This window comes from Fundulus heteroclitus, chromosome 5 (genome assembly GCF_011125445.2).
Source record: "Fundulus heteroclitus isolate FHET01 chromosome 5, MU-UCD_Fhet_4.1, whole genome shotgun sequence".
NCBI lineage: Eukaryota > Metazoa > Chordata > Actinopteri > Cyprinodontiformes > Fundulidae > Fundulus > Fundulus heteroclitus.
The window spans coordinates 9,113,665-9,130,573 of NC_046365.1; the positions used below are offsets into that span (position 1 = coordinate 9,113,665).

General features: G+C 39.0%; 1 protein-coding gene across 3 annotated transcripts in view; it reads right to left on the bottom strand.

The window, feature by feature from the left end:
- The window catches only part of plppr2b (phospholipid phosphatase related 2b), a 94,256-nt gene that overhangs the window by 40,429 nt on the left and 36,918 nt on the right, over nt 1-16,909 (bottom strand). For 2 of the 3 annotated variants that reach the window (XM_012877664.3, XM_012877665.3), the window contains exon 3: nt 6,704-6,892. In XM_012877664.3, coding sequence (XP_012733118.2) covers nt 6,704-6,892 — 189 coding nt within the window. Of the gene's footprint in view, nt 1-6,703; nt 7,267-16,909 lie in introns of those variants that run through there. The other variant, XM_036136833.1, reaches the window with a different exon arrangement.

Below are 16,909 nucleotides of genomic sequence, written 5' to 3' on the forward strand. Positions count from 1 at the left end.
CTGTTGATTTTGACCTTATTTGCCTTTGACATCTGAGCCAGCCTGATCCCTGATCCTGTTTTTTTTCCTGCCTTATCTGACTGCCTGCCTGTTTTACCTGACCTGGTTTTGTTTATTGGAGTTTCTAAAGATTGCCTGACCCATGCCTGTTTTTCCGCCCCGCCTGTGTACCGACCGACTTGAACTGTTATTCAACCACAAGCTCTGTTTTTGTCCTGCCCGCACCTTTTTGTTAAAATAAAACCTTCTTAATAACTCATCTGCTTGTCCGGCCTGAATACTGCATCCATTTGTCTCCGATTCTTGACATATACTATACTGTACTATACTTTACTGTAGTATACTATACTACACTACACTGCACTACACAATACAATACTATACTATATTGTATTACACTATACTGAACTGTATTATACAATACTATGCTAGACCACACTGCACTATACTATACTATACTATACTATACTATACTATACTATACTATACTATACTATACTATACTATACTATACTATACTATACTAACAGTATTCAAGGTGTATATTCCTAGATGGAAAACCCATGATGGTTGAAAAAAAATATTTGCGCACTCTGTTTTATAGAGCACTCTTTTATGACTTACATCTCTGCCTCCACTGAATTAAAAGCTTACCCTTGTGTGCCTGCAACCACCTTTTTTTCCCCTTTACCTAATTATACATTTAACTCAAGGTGAACAGATGCACACTTAACTGGATTAACTCTGTTCTTATTCTGTTCTGATACCTAAGCTTCAGAATTTCAAGTTCTAGTTATGGCTTATAGTTTCACTTAACATTAAGCAAACTAAATCACGTAAAATTAGCTTACGTTCTCAGCAGACAACAAGATACAGGATAAAATAAAACAAGACAGGGACTAAAAACAGCACTGAGAAAAGAAGCAGTTAAACAAGGATGGAGCTTCACAATATATGATATTGGAAGAAGATGGAAGAGAAAAATAATGAGGAAAATGTGAGTTATTTATGATCACTTTCATTATCACAAAAATACCTCAAAGTCAAGGTTTTTAATTACCATACAGCCCTAGATAAGAACACGGGAGAAGCATCATGTAAAACAAATGTTTTTTTTTATATAAAACAGAAAACTAACAATTATTCTAACATACATACCAACTATTATGGCAAAAAAAAGATTTGTCTATGACCGTTTTGAATACATACATTTGATACATACACTTGAGGAAAGATAAATAAACACTGAATTTATTTGCTGTCGGCAAAAAATGTTATGCTTAATGCATAGAATATTATAACATTTGCACACTGGAAGGATTTAAGCTGATACTAGCTTACAGCAGTTGATTAGCTGTGTTGTCAACAATATAAATTAGTGGGCAATATAAATTAGACATCCATCCATCCATCCATTTTCCAAACCGCTGAATCCCTCATGGGGTCGTGGGGGTGCTGGTTAAATTAGACATTTTATTGTAATGTTTTGCGATTTGTATCACTAAACTGCCAAGGTCAATCCCATTTAACAATACTTTGAATTTATTGACAATTATTGATGCTCCCATGCAACCAATGGTGGAGAAAATAGTAAACATTACAATCCTGTCAATACTGTTAGCTTTGGAAGTTTTCAAACATCACTAGATGGAATTTGTAGTTGTCAGGATGAATCAGTATTATTATCAAGTAATACAAATCCCATCAACAATACCATAAATGTCCATCCCTTTTATCATTCAAGGAAGCTGGCCTGCAGTCAGCCAAATTTGTCTTTCATGCAGGTAAGGGAAATGTGTAGCATTGTTCTTTAAGCCAGCTGACTGGCAGTGCACAGAAAGTCTATGTTCCCGGCAGCATGACCACATCGGCCACTTTAGCATTTCTTCTTTTAGAGTGCTTTTAGTAACCTTTTCAAATCGTGGTATAACTTGATATTGGTAACTGGCCCAAGCCTGGTGTGAATTAATCTAAATTACTCATTGAAAACCCTTTTCTGACATCCTGAATGTGCATACATTTTAAAAAATTGCATTGTTTACGCCTATTTTTACTCACTAGTAGGCTTTTCAAGCAAGGCTTTATTTTGAATAACCTATCTGAATTTGAGAAACAGCTTGTTTTTTAAAATTACTGATCAGCATGTTATCTGTAAGTAGTATGTTAAAAAGCTTAACTTGTGTCAAGGCCATCAAAACAAAAAATTAAACAGGTAGAGATATACGTAGCTAGATGGATCAGAGGCCTCAACAAGTTCCAGATGGTGGATTTTACCACCGCTTACTGGTCCCCGCTTAGATCCACTCTCATCGTTATTTCTAGCAACTTCCTAATTATATGTTAATCATCCATATCAGTGTCTCTTTATTTCTGCTTTTGCACTTTTTTTGGTTAGTTTTGGGTCTCCCTGCTGCAGTTGGATACTTAATTTACTATATATTATTTATATACTTCATGTAAAGTTTTTGTCCTCTCCTCATGTTGCTTGTTTTCATCCTGAATTTGGGGCCGCTCCTTTGGACTTTGGCACTTCTTGCTCTTTGAACACATTGTGATTGGCAGGGTCTTGATAACATAATTTTGCATGATCGTAGTCAATAAGGAATTGAAGTATACTTAAACTAAGATTTGTTTGCAGGTGCAAGAACAGACTGAGTTTATGCACTTTGTTCTCTAGTGGGAACCAGCGTTAAGCAGTCAGGTGAGTCTTGCGTAAGGACAAGGAGAAGTATGAAGAAGTTTTTAATTAAAGTCAAACAACAAAAGCGACACAGTGCAAATATCTCTTGGCAAATGTAATGAACTTTGTCCAGTGTGACACTGTTTATTCAGCATATATGGTAATAAAAGTTGTAAGGCTGTAACTTCTGACAGTAAGGCCAGAGTCCCAGATTTATGTTTTTTCATTAAAAAAGATGATTTCTAATTAGGTCACAAGATAAACCAGGCCTTCCAGCTCTATGTGGGATCAGATTCTGAAGCTTTCTATATTTGTGCGTAAATCCTACCATTATTTAATGGCTTACTTGTAAAAACATGTTTTTTCATCAATTAATACAAAACGAATTTGGATAAAAGAGGTTATAGGGAAGCATAACTCTTGGAAACCTGACCATTATAGGCCTACCAGGGTTTCAACCAATCCACCTGTGTTTTACATGTTTTACAGTCCAATTTTTCACACACTTCACAATGTTTGAATTGTGAAAAATCTGAGCTGAAGATCCTGTATCTTTAAATCTGCTTATCACAGACAGAGTGTTTGTGTGATCCAGCAGTACAATTGACAGTAAAAAAAAAAGAAAATCAGACTACCATTTTTGACAGTTGGTTGTTGTGTCCTTAGTTGTAAAAGCCTCTAAGCGTACTATGTCGCTATCACCAGCAGCTTAATTGTTGATTAGTCTGTTCTCTGGAAGGTATTTAGCTTGTTTATGTGGGTCGTTGCAAATGGCAGATCAACTGGTTTTAAACTGGCTTTTCCGTAAACAGTTTAAATCTTCTAACAGAGGAACATGTTGGGTACAACACACAGTATTTGTTTTTTTTTTTAATAACCCTACTTTTTGCCCTTTAATTTAATATTGGATAGGACCACATTTTCCGGTAAAAATGCAAATTTGCCTAAAAGCAAATTTTGGTTCACCCAAATCTGATTTTAATGATTTAATGTCCCTCAAAAGTGACCTAAACCTTGTTCTTATTGGTGTAAATTGACTACACTTTTTTTATTTTTTAATATAAATCTGTTTCAATTAAGCTAACATTTGCAAACTGGATGACCATCTTTTAATAAAGAAAAAGGGCAACACCTGTTTTAAGTTTTGTACTTACAATGATTTAGATCTTTTTACAACCAAAAATCTGACTTTTTAAATTAAAATATTGAACTTTTAGATTATTTTGAGATTATTATTTATTTATTTATTTATTTATTTTTTCCCGGGGGTATTTTTGACTTGACTAATTGACTTTGGCTCACGTGTCAAAATGTTTGGACACCGCTGAGGTGGTCCAACAGTTCATTGATCACAACTGCTTTTGAAACGGATAAAACAGGCTAACAGCTGGAGTCATTACAGAGCCAACCTTTACCCTTTTGATAGTTCCTGCACTATTCTTATAAACCAGGTTGATAGAGGAAAACCAACCAGTAAAAATTAGCCCTTCAGTTTCTTCAATCTATCCTAGAAGCTTGTTGGTTACAACATGTCGCTTGCCAAGGTGCAACTTGCACAGGGAGATTCATCCTGATATTACTAGGGGTGCATTTATTTACATTTTTTGTCATTTGAACCTGTATGTATAATTCTGATCATCTGTGTATGACATAAAATCCACCATGAACTAAAATTTTGGCAATTAATGTTTGTTTTTAAAATCATGGGTATGTTCATCAGTTACGTCATTCTCAGTTAATTGAAAAAGAATGGCCTAAATACATAATTAAAAGCTCAAAGATAATATGGGTTTCACACCAAACACCACCCTTTGAGCTATCTCTGGTAGGTAGCAGAATATTGAAGCAGGAAAGAAGACAGATGCTGTGTCTTCCAAGGAAAAGTGGGTTTAAACCCCGGCAAACCTATGCCATCCAGCTCTCTCAGCTAGCCTACTTTCAACCATCAGTATAAAAAAAATAAACAAACTGCTAAAATAAAAGGACTGCGGACACAAATAGTTACATGCACCTGGACATTTGTCCGGTGGTAATTGGCTTATGACTTAAGAGAAAGACTCTTAATAATAATTATTAAGACAAAAGGTGCCTATAATAAAACATTAAAATGATAAATAATCTACAACCAAACATAAATAAATCAGGCCCTTTTGCATCCCTTCTAAACTGCTACAGCAGTAAATAACTTTGACTCACTGGACAGACTTTGCTATAAATACCATGGAACTCCTTTAACATAGCTCAACCTCTATAAAACTAAATTTAGTTTTTATTATTTCTTTTGTAGTTTCTTTGTAAATCATTATCTGACTGGTTAAAATAAACTTTTGCAACAAATCAACTTCTACATCCTTTGCACGTCCCTCAGATACATCATACAGGGCATTAGGCAGCAGAAAATAGTTTTGGTAAATAAAGAAAATTGGGTGAAACTGTTTCAGTCTAGATGTGCTCTTAAATGGTATTTACTGGTTTTCTGTACTGCTGCTTCGAACGAGATGCCCAGATGTCCAACAAAACAACAACAAAAAAAAGGCATGGAAGAGGCTCATGAAGCGGACACGTAATAGACGGAAATAACTGGATATAACATTCAAGTACCAGCTACATATCTGAGTGGGAACTGGAGAACCGCTGCATCATCTGCCAACACTGCCGAGAGTGATCACCAAGCAGAGTCGTAGTGGCTCCCGTCAATCCAAAACCGGAGGGAGGAACTAACATCAGCATCCATAATAGATGCTGATGCTATATGACTGACACTCAGATTCTGGCTCATATAAGATAGGATCCCTTGCAGCGGAAACGCCACCTTCATACAACCTTCGTCGTATTTTACTCAGTCAGAGCTAAAATCCTCAGGGGAAAAACACCGTCAGACAGGATGGGAATTATGAAATCCACTTTAGAATCTGTCCATAGTTGCTCTTCTAACATAGTAACCATTATTAAAGCCAATCAATCGCTTCAAAACCCAATCTTCCTCTTGACTCCCGCCTCCTCCGCCCCCCCGTGACATCCATAACCTGGATGTTTACAAGGCAGAGATACTTTTTTTCAATCATCTTAAAGAACTTTGTATTTTAATTAAAGCCTTTTTGGGGGGAAGGGGGATTGAGCATTTGATTCGGATTGCACCATTTTTCTTTGGTCATATGTACAATTGTTGAAAAGAAAATACGACTCTTTGCCATTTGTTTTAATGCGTGGCCCGTGGACTGACATGTCATAATGCTGCCTAAATGTATCACATCTAGAGAGACGAGGCCTGAGGGCCAGATGAATCATGGAGGTGGGGCGCCGAAGGCGATGCAAAGCTGTTTCCTTATTTATTATTTCCTGTTATACGGAGTATAAAGGAGCTGTGATGAAATCCAGCTTATTAGCTTGTAACACCAATTACTGTATGTAGAAAATGCTTAGCGATGGTAAAAATAAATAAAAAAGGAGCGTTAAATCAAACGAATGAAAACCTCACCCTGACCTACTTTTTAGAATTCAGTGTTTACTTATTAAACACACTTCCTGTACGTGAGAATTGGGTGAGGGGGTGGGGGTGGGGGGAAATAACCCCAGTGTGCATTTTGTGAACAAGCGAAGAAAACATCTTCAAAAACCAATGATTTCTTTAATTCCTTTTGCACACTATTTGAAACAGGAACAGACTCTCTGCACAATGTCTCTGGTTGCTCTACGGAGGACAAATATAGTGCCCGTTGCCATGGTTATGCCAGGGAACGCATTGCCACAAACAGCTTTGAGCACCACGAGGATGCACACCTACACACCCACATACACCCCCCCCCCCCCCCACCACCACCACCACGACATTCTCTACACCACGTGCAGATGAGCAGAAATTACCCCTCTGTTTATGACTCCCGTTGCATTAAAGCAGGCAATCATCTCCTCTGTTGATGCTACATGTGAATTTTCTCCGCAGGTGCACACGGCGAGCACCTGTGGAGGGAGCGTTCGCTGTCTTTCCCTGCTGCCCTTTAAATAAGTTGCAGACAAACTCACCGTCACAGTGGGGATGGCGGTGACGAGGGAGTAGACCAGGACCGGCGGCGCCTTGCTGTTGTCCTCTGGTCCCGGGTATGGCTTCGAGTAGGCTTTGTCGAAACAGAAGAAGCCCTGGATGTGCACGGGGAACGTGTCCGTGTACTCAAAGTAATACGCCAGCAGAACGGTCCCTGCCATGATCACCAGCTGGAAATAAAACATATTGGTAGCAGAGTCAGGATTGGGGGAAAAAAGACAGGGCAGCCAGGAAAAGGAAGAAAAAAAAAAAAAAAAAGAGAGGAAGAAAAAAAAGTAGAAAATATTTTCCCTTCACGGAGCAAAATGACGGATGCTTCCGTAATGTGTAAAGTGAGCCATTTGTGCGAGGAGAGAGAGAGAGAGAGAGAGAGCGAGGGAAGAGGTTGAGAGGGAGGGAAGTAGAGATAGGGACGGAGGAAGATGGATAAGGAGAAAGCAGGAGAGGATGAAAGAAAGCAGAGTGGGAGAGTGAGAGGTCCCTTCAGCAGTGTCAGTGTTCAGAGTAGGAGGGGAGAGAAACAAACCGAGCTCGCTTCGGATAAAAAAAAAGAAAAAGAAATAAAGCTTCATGCAGAAGCAAGTAGAGGGAATAAGAAAGGATGAGGGGGAGAAACAGATGGGTGAACGGAGGAAAAGGGGGATGAACAGAGGGAATAAGACAAGTAGAATTACATATGCATGTGTGGATCTGTGCATAACTTAACTTACTGCTGTTCTGACATTTCTAGTGTTCCAGCGGCATAAAGAGCACAAGGCATGAAGCAGGCAACATGACCTGCATTACTGCTAAAAATACAATCACAATCGTTCATTAGCAATTCATGACAGAATGCGCGGGTAAAACCAGAGAGAAAGAGGAATGATAAACACGGAAAAAACATAAAAAAATATATATGATAGAGGGGTTCTAATTATTCAGTTCTAATTCAGTAAACAGCACAATCATGATATTGCTTTTATATAAAAAGAACAACCAATCACAATCCAGGCATCTCTCATTCAATGTCTATTAACCTTGTGCAATATCCTGACGGTAACCTAAAACCATGCTTCATTTAGAAAACAAGCAAGGGCAAAGCAAAGGCAGCTGTTGATTAGCTTCATATCCATTCTGCAGCCTGGATATTTACTTGATGAGCTTCGTTTGGATTTCGAAGGACAAATTTGTCAAGAGAAAAACATGAGGGGGGGCTTCTGAGGGCGAGCTGAGCTGCGTTAAAGCTGCAGGGACAGAACTCTTTGCTGTTTCAGCTGTTTGATGGTTGTTCATACAGGAGCTATTCTTTCTCCAAAACAGCAGATAGTGTATGTTGTACTGTAGCCACACACAATATGTAATTTACAAAGCAATGCTAAAACTTATCGGTACTTTCCGAATAAACAAAACATTATAATAGTGATCAGAACACATTCCTGAGGAAAGCCACACGAGGATTACTTGTGCAGGATGTTTGAATGAAAACCACTAAACCTCTACCGAGTTGCTAATGATTGAGTAGTTGATTATAAATAATAATAATAATAATAATAATAATAATAATAATAATAATAATAATAATAATAATAATGCATTTAATTTAGAGCCAACTTTCTGGACGCCATACCGTTAAAAGCCAACATACAATAAAAGAAAACTTTAAGACAGAAATACAATAAGATTAAAGATTATAAAAAAATCACTCTAGGATAATTTAAGCAGGATGGCTAAATCTGAAGAGACAGGTTTTTATCCCAGTTTTGAACAATGAGAGTGAAGTGAAGTTTCATAGGTCAGCAGGCAGTGAAGTCCAGAGTTGAGGAGCAGAGCGACTGAGGTTCCCTGCACCCCAAGGTGCTAAGGTGGGCAGATGGGACAGAGAGGACGAAGGAGGAGGCTGATCTGAGGGAGCGCGTAAGGATGGAGACCCTTAGAAGGTTAGATAAATATGGAGGGGTGAGATTGGGAATGGCTTTAAGAGTAAGCAGAAGAATTTTTGAAGACGATACGAGATGTAGCTTGTGAAGCTGCTGCAAAAAGGGAGTGATTCAAAGGCAGTGACGACCATCTGGAGCTTGAGAAGGGATTTATTGGGGAGACCAAAACGTCAATCCGGGATGTCACATGACTGTGGACAAGGATGGCAGCGGAATAGGGCAGAGAGATGGAGACGGTCAACATTGCAAAGGTAAAAATAGGCAGATCCAGGGACATTATTGATGTGGAACATGAAGGTAAATGTGCTGTCAAGAATAACACCCTCAGACTTAACCTGAGGGGGAAGCAAGAAGTTGTTAAATGGGAGGAGGAAACATTTAGATTTGGAAAGAGTGTTTTTAGCACCAACGAGGACTAGCTCTTTGCACCGGTTTATTAGAAAACCGGTGACTGATTTCACTGAGGCAACCAATGAGGTTGAAGGGTGGGAGTGTAGAGTTAGATTTGGGGGGATAGGTAAAGCTAGGTGTCATCGGCGTAACAATTCTCGTTTAAACCCCCCCCCCCACTCCGACTGTCTTAGTCGTTGCGTCCTTGAGAAAGACACTTCACCCAGCTTTGCCTGCTGGCGGTGGTCAGAGGGCCCTGTGGCGCCGATTGTATGGCAACCCTGCTTCACACCCTGTGAATGTGTGAATGAATGGGTGAATAAAACGCTATACAATAGCAGGTCATTTTCCATTTAACAATGAAAAATAGGTGCCAGATTTACTAAAGATGTGACCCAGACGAAGAAGGTAAATAATGAAGAGGAGGGGCCCAAGGACCGAAGCAGCCCACCGGTAGAAACAGGGGAGGACTGAGAATGAAAAGACTGAAGTTGAATGAACTGAGTGGATTGAGGTTAGTCTGTTGAGTAGCATGAAATGATCAATGGTGTGGAAGGCCACAAGAACAAGAATGAAAATGGACCAGAGTCAGCAGCTAGAAGGAGATCCTTTGTACGTTTTATCGGGGCAGTTTTGGTGCTGTGGATGGGTAGTAAACTAGACCGAAACTCTTCATACAAGTAGAAGTGCAGTTGACTGGCAACTCCTTCTTCAAGAACTTTGTAAATGAAAGGTAGATTAGAGATAAAACAAAGATTGTTAAAGTTAGAGGGGTTGAGACCTGTTTTTTTTTCCATGATAGGAGTAACGGCAGCAGGGACGATACCAGAAGACAGAGAAGAGTGGATGGTGTCAGTAATGATAAGGAGCAGAGAGGGGAGATGAGTTTTAACAAGAACTGTGGGCTGACAGGAAGAGGGCTTGGGTTAGCGAATCATTTCTGCAATGTCAACAGCAGAAGGGAGGGAAAGACCGAGATGGGGAGGGAGGGGATTAAGAGTCCGACAGAGATGCTGGGAGAAGAGTGTGGGTCGAAATGTATATGGATGGAAAAAAATCAGTATCAGTAAAAAATGACATGAATGAGTTACAGAAGATCAAGGAGAGTTTGTGAGGGGGTATAGAATTTGGAGATTTAACAGCACAGTTAAGGAGGGAGGGGGACAGAGTCTGATGATTGCCTGTATCGGAATACCTAATGTCAGAGAAGTAGATTAATTTAGTTTGAGCAATGCTATCCTTGTACTGGAGGATGTGTTCTTTATAAAGTTAATTTTGAACCGTGAAACCAGATTTCTTATAGTTTCTCAAGCCAAGGTTTAGAAGTGAACCAAGGCACAGAGCTGGAGAAGGAAACCTGCAGGGTTTCAAATTAAAAGGGGAATTAAGTATGTTGGTGATAGTGTTATTTTAGAAAGAAACTAGGTTATTTGGGTCTGAAGTATGAAAAGTAGAGAAATTATCAGCAATATGGGATCAAAGAACATCATGAATAATTTTATTGATATTACACAAAGAGATTAGCTTACAAGTTAATTTAAAATGTGGATTTGAAAATGCCTCTGAATCTATGCCCTATGGCAATGGGAAGGCACAGCCATAAACAGTTTAAATGGCTCATTTTAACTAGAAATAAAAGAAAAAACTTTGTGTTTGTAAAAGAAGAGGACAATCAGAGCATTTGATATGTTCAGTCAATTGGCAAATACACAATACACAAAATCTCCCCTAGGTCTGGCCACAGTAATGATCATAGTACAAGTTTCAAACATGGGCCATGAAACCATGTGCATCCTGGGAAGAACAGGGTCCAAAGTCCTTGAGTATTTTGAAAGGTGCTTGAAATAAAATGTATTATTATTATTACATGCATACACTTGAGATTTTTTTTTAAAGTTATATTTTACCTGGGGTCCACGTTACATTACAGTTGCTCCAATTTCGGCAAGTAAGCCCCATTCCACAAGCTATAAACCCTCAGCTTCTTTGTGCATCAAATAGCTTTGTTTCTTGATTGTTTTCTTTCATCTTCCATCATTATAGAGCTTTGTTTGTGTTTTTGCATTCGATTGTGTGGGTGTGTTTCCATGTGCACTGAATTTGAGGATATCTGTTGGTATGTGGGTGCATTTCCATGTCTCATGAGGAACGCAGGCACAGGCGGGCGATGGTGAGTTTTTCTTTCCTTCATCCAGTCCTCTGTTCTGGCCAAGCTACAGAAGGCTTGAGGGAGGGAAGTGAGGAAAGGTGGGAGGACGAGAAAGATAGAACATCTACAAACACTCATTGAAGTTAAATATTTGAAGACAACTGCCGAAATGCTCCTTAGAGATTTATGTCTACATTTTTATATACATTTCTGCCATGTCTCTATATTTACACTTCTGAATCAGCAAAACGTGCAGCACAACATGTGACTGGAGATATCCATCCATCCATCCATCCATCCATCCATCCATCCATCCATCCATCCATCCATCCATCCATCCATCCATCCATCCATCCATCCATCCATCCATCCATCCATCCATCCATCCATCTAAGGAAAGGAAATCTTGGCATCCTTTTGAAAATTTCCCAGTTAAGGTAAAGATCTTCTAAAACTACCATCAATACCGACTGCTAACTGCTGTAATTGTGCTAACCACTAATATAAGAGGCTTAAGACAGTTTAAAATGCCATCTCTGGAATAATATTGACTTTGTTTAAAAATAACAGTAATTTTCCGTTTAGCTGCAAAGCTCTTTACCATCAACTCGTGTTTCGCTCACAAACGTGTTGTAAGCAATAGAAATAAAATCGGTACACCTCCTGACAAAAGGTATTATTAGACCTAAACTTGAATCGCTTTTTAGCTGAAACTAAACTGTGGTATTGTACAAAGACATACCATTCCTACAGTATGTATAATTTATTAAATGTATTAAAAACAGCAACATTTCAATTGCTTTTCTAATAAATACATGGTAAGCTCATGCCCTTTGAGCTTTTCTTACACCGCTTACTGCAGCCACTGAAAGTTTTTCCAAATACCCCTGAAGGTCAAAGAGACTTCAAATTGATGGTTTTCTAATTAGCATCAAGGTGCCGCTGCAGTCTCCTTGGAATATTAATTTGCATAAATGAAAGCCTTGTGCAAAAGCAAACAGATTGTTAGAGGATCAACGCCAGTATGCGCTTGCTCTTCGTTTGCAAAAACTTCCTTGAATTTCAGGCAAAGAGAAAGCTTTCAAGTGTAGTTAAAGGTGGTTTTGCAGGGCTGATTTGGGCCAGAATATTTTACAGAGGCCGCCTCCATTTGTCACCTGATGCCCTCAGCAGAACCAAAGTTGAGGCACCCTCTCTGAATTCTTTCAGGCGGGGTCTTTTTATGGTCAAGTACAGTACAAGTATGGTCTTATCAATTATGCCTTATGTCAGACCAAGTCTTTGAATTGATTGAAATATGCCAACCATAGAAGAGATGCGCAGAGAAATTGGTTGGTTTCCAGCTTGGTTGGTCCTAATCAGTGATCAGCCAGTCAGAGACTCAAAAATCTAATCTCTTTCCAACCAGTGACTGTGATCAGTCTACAACATATTATGTCAATCCTTTTTTTTAAATAGAAACATTAGAAACTGTTTTGAAATGTGATAAATGAAAACTTTTTAATCCTCATGCAAACTGCTAAATTGGATTTGGGAGGCAGGTGGCACGTTTAAAATAAAAGTCTGTGATCGTTGTGATTATTGTGAATATGTAATATGGCAACAGATCAGTGACAACTCATTTCCCCTCCTGCTGAATTGTTGTTGACGAACTTTCAAATTTCCCAAGTCCTTTCTGTAATGAAAGCTTTAAGAAGCCTGCATTTAATAACAAATGCTTCGGCTCAGCTGTTGCGCCAATTTATTTGTGTTGTCTCCCTGCCTGAGGGTCGCTGAAGGAAACTGGATTAAATTAAATTTGAGGTTGTATTATACTGTCAGGGCAGTTTTAGCCATAGAGCATGAGCATAAAAAATGAAAAATGTCCCATTCGAGCTGAGTCAGTAAAGTAGAGGCATTGATCAGGCTGCTTAATGAAAGCTTGAAGCTTAAAGCTCTAAAGTTCAAAAGCAACCAAAAGGAAGAAATCAAATCACAGAGAGGGAGGAAAATACCCCAACAGACCAAAAGCCTTAGACTGAAGATGTAGAGAAAACATTTGACAAAATCATAGAGCATTATGGGTAGCGAAAAAGCAAGGTGAAAATAGACTGGGCATCACTAACGTCTCCTGGGGCCAAACTGTGAGTTTGCACGTGCGGTAAATGGTGCATGTCCACCTAAGGGCCGCGGGGAGCAGCCAGATGGCAGAGAAGTCAACTGATAAAGTCAAACATGTTTACAAAGGTGAGAACGTGTGGACAGAGGCTGGTGTTGAGTCGACAGCGCCCCGCTGGTATACCATGAGTGTCAGGATGATCCAGACTCAGGCTGCTTTGTTTTCCTGGTGACAAGCCTGGTGTGTTTATGAGTAAGCAGTAGTCAATCATCAAGACCGAACCTTAAAAACACGCTAAAACACCTGATCTTTTATCTGTGTGCAATAGAGGTTTTTGTTCTTTTTGGGGGGTATTTCTGCCCAGTTGTTATCTGCTGGTATGTTTTCAATAGTTTTTATCCGAATTCCTGAAATTATAATGTCAGCACTGCAGTTATGTAAAATAGGACTACAACTAAGCTCTCCTAACATCAACAGTAATTGCAGATATTTAAGTTTTAAAATCTGGTGCTGGTATTTCTCAATGTGCCATGTTTTCTCAAAACAAAAACAAAAAAATGGTCCTTTGTGCGTTTTTGGGTTAAGGTTGAGCAAGGCTAACACAAAAGTCTGAATTTCCTAGTTTTGAGTTGGAAAAGTCATCTGGATGGTTGACTGGAAGCAAAATTCAAAGTAAAAAAGTTAAACCTTTCTCATCAGTTCTGTCTTAAAAATTCAAACATGGTTGCCACTTGTGTTAAATGAAGAGTAGCAGCTTGACAATAGGGAGAACTTAGGCACTGCCTGCATCAAAACTTCAGATAATAACTGCAGTAAACATAAATTACAAAATAAACGGGATTATCACATCTGTTCGCTCATAAAATGTGCCTGACCTCACACATAAAACGCGTGAGTGTATGTGGACGGTTGCATTAGCCGTCTCACTATGTCTGTAATGCAGCAGCGGGGTGAGCAGGTCTCTTAATAGCTCCTGTTGTGCAGCATGATAACCAGGATAAGAGGTTCTGTTGGAAAAAGCCAAGCCCAAGTGGCTTCAAATTGAAAAACAACCCCAACTAAACCACAGCCCATGCCTCACTAAATTTACAAGCAACTTTAGAAAAAAAAAAAAAAAAGTCACACTGGACACCGGTTACATAAACGTTTATGGATCTTCTGAAACTTTCGCCTTCCATGGGACTTCATGCTGATCTCCAATTGGTTATTTAATGATTATTCTTGGGACACAGCTCTATGCACCTGTGGCCAATCAGCACACTTTGTGTCATTCTCCATCCAGTCAGATTAATTTGTGATACCTGTCAAACAAAGTCACACTCCTAGCAGCTTAGATGTGTGAGGTGCCATTTGAACATATAAATTCAAACGAAAGAGTCAGACAACAACCACAACGACAAACAGGAGAGAATGGCGCAGATTTTCAATTAAACGAAGTACATGTTTTTTCAATAATTGTTTTATCATTATATATATTTTTTTGTTTTTTGTTGAATAATGGGCCGTATGTTTGACACCCCTGCACTAGAGGAAAATAAAAAATCGGATAAAGAATTTAAACTAGTACAACAACCATGCTTTAAAATCCTGCAGCAGGCAAGTGACCATGGATAGATTAATTTTTAAGAAGAGTTTATTGTACTGTTAAAATTCCTGACCTCTACTTTGCACCCCCAAAAATATATATATTTCTTTATCACCACCTGCCATTGGCTGCCCGCCGTGATATACTTTTGTCCGTTTGAAAACACAAAACCTCTAAATTTAGTTCCCTTTCACTTATTTTTTAAAAACTATTCATAGGAATGCATCAAAAATGCAATCATATTTTTTATTTAAAAAAATCTAACGAATAAACTTCATCCTAAAGATTAAAATTGCTTTATATAAATATTGAAATAGTCATATAAACAAAGAAATAAGTTTAGTCTGTCTTAAAACAGTGCTCTTAATGATTTCTGCCCTAATGTCCCTGCTTGACGTGTGACCAGTGACTGATGGATTTCCTGTTTGGTCGGAGGGGACGGCTAACAAACAGCTGGAGGGAGTAATAAGTCGCCTCCATTAAGTGAAAGCTTTCCCAAATCATCATCATCAATATTATTAAAAAATCGTGTTCCTTTTGGATTTAATATACAGAATGCCCCATATGGTCAAGCATTTTGAGAGCAGTTAATGAATTGTTATTATATTGCTATTAATTGGTATTAAAATTGAGTGTAGTTTTTCAGATCCGGGCCCACTGCTGACGATGTCCATGTTTTTTTCAGCTGCTTGTGAATATTTGCTTTTACTAACAATGGTTAATTTGCCTGTTTTTTTGTTTTTGTTTTTTTTTACACTAACAGCAGCCTAACTACCACAGTTTGAGAACCGTAAAGAAGAATAAGATGTCGAATTCCTGGCAAGTTAGAATGAAACGCAGCAGGTATCAGCATGGAGTCAAATGGAAGTTCTGATCAATAACCTTCATCAATCAGCATGCAAAATGGGAAAATTTCTTCCAAATTAAATAGGAAAGGCTAGCAAGAACACAAGAAGAATATACAACAGGCTTTGGTCCAAGTGGTGTCATTTTGGCACATATTATCTAAAGTTATTCCTAACCACCAGATTGGAGTCAGAGGCTGTAGAGTACTATAGCTACCGGGGCGGTTATCGGTTCAAAACGTGCAAAGGGGCGCTGGTCATTTCATCCCTTACATATTTCTTTTTTTTTTTGCAGTTTAAGTTATATTCTATGACATAAGGTAACTGGGGATTTTGCTCAAGCTGGGGGATTTTTTTGTAGGGATCAGTCTTAATAAACCCCTGATTGAAAGTAAGTTTAAATATCTTCTCAAAACTGTTCAAAAGCTGGCATCACCTGTCATTACCCCCCCCCCCCCCCCCCCCCCACCCCCACCCCAATCTCAAGCTAAGTCTTCCCAAAATTAGCTTGAGATGAGGCGGCACCTCTCCCCCTAGTTTTCAAATCTGGTTTCCAGATGAGCACACATAATTACTAGCTGGTGTGAATAGAGCACTTTGAATATTTGACAGCAGCTATGGGTTTAATTCTCTGATTTGCAGCGAATAGGCTTAGACAGTGAAGGTTGGAATTTGTTTTTAATTGCATACTGTCAGAAGGTAAAAGCTGCTTGATGCTGAGCATCTAAATCATTACCCTCACCCCTCATTTGGAAAAGCCACATGTGACTGCTAACAAGGGCAACATACAAACCGAGCTTCATAAAAATCATAAAATCAACACTGGTGAATTCAAATACGTAGCCTTTACTTCCCCCTAGTGGCTGTGGATTGTACTCAAACAAGCTGAGGAAAAAAAAAAGAAGAAAAAGTAGATGAGAATGAAAGCAGTGAACTAAAGGGAGAGGTAGGGTCCAAAATATACGACTGGGGGCAGTAAAGGGGAAGTGGAGGGAGATAAAAGATGGGTAGAGCCGTTAAAGAGACATTAACTGATCGCAAAAAGCAGCAGAGCAAAGCTGAGGGTGCCACTGGGAAATAAATCTAAGGGTGCAGGAAAACATCAAGAGTCGGTCCAGAGGAGCAAATAAGGATATATGAGAGACTGAAAGAGGGTGAGAAAAGCAATATACAAAGCAAGGGGACGATGGCAAGGGGATGATCA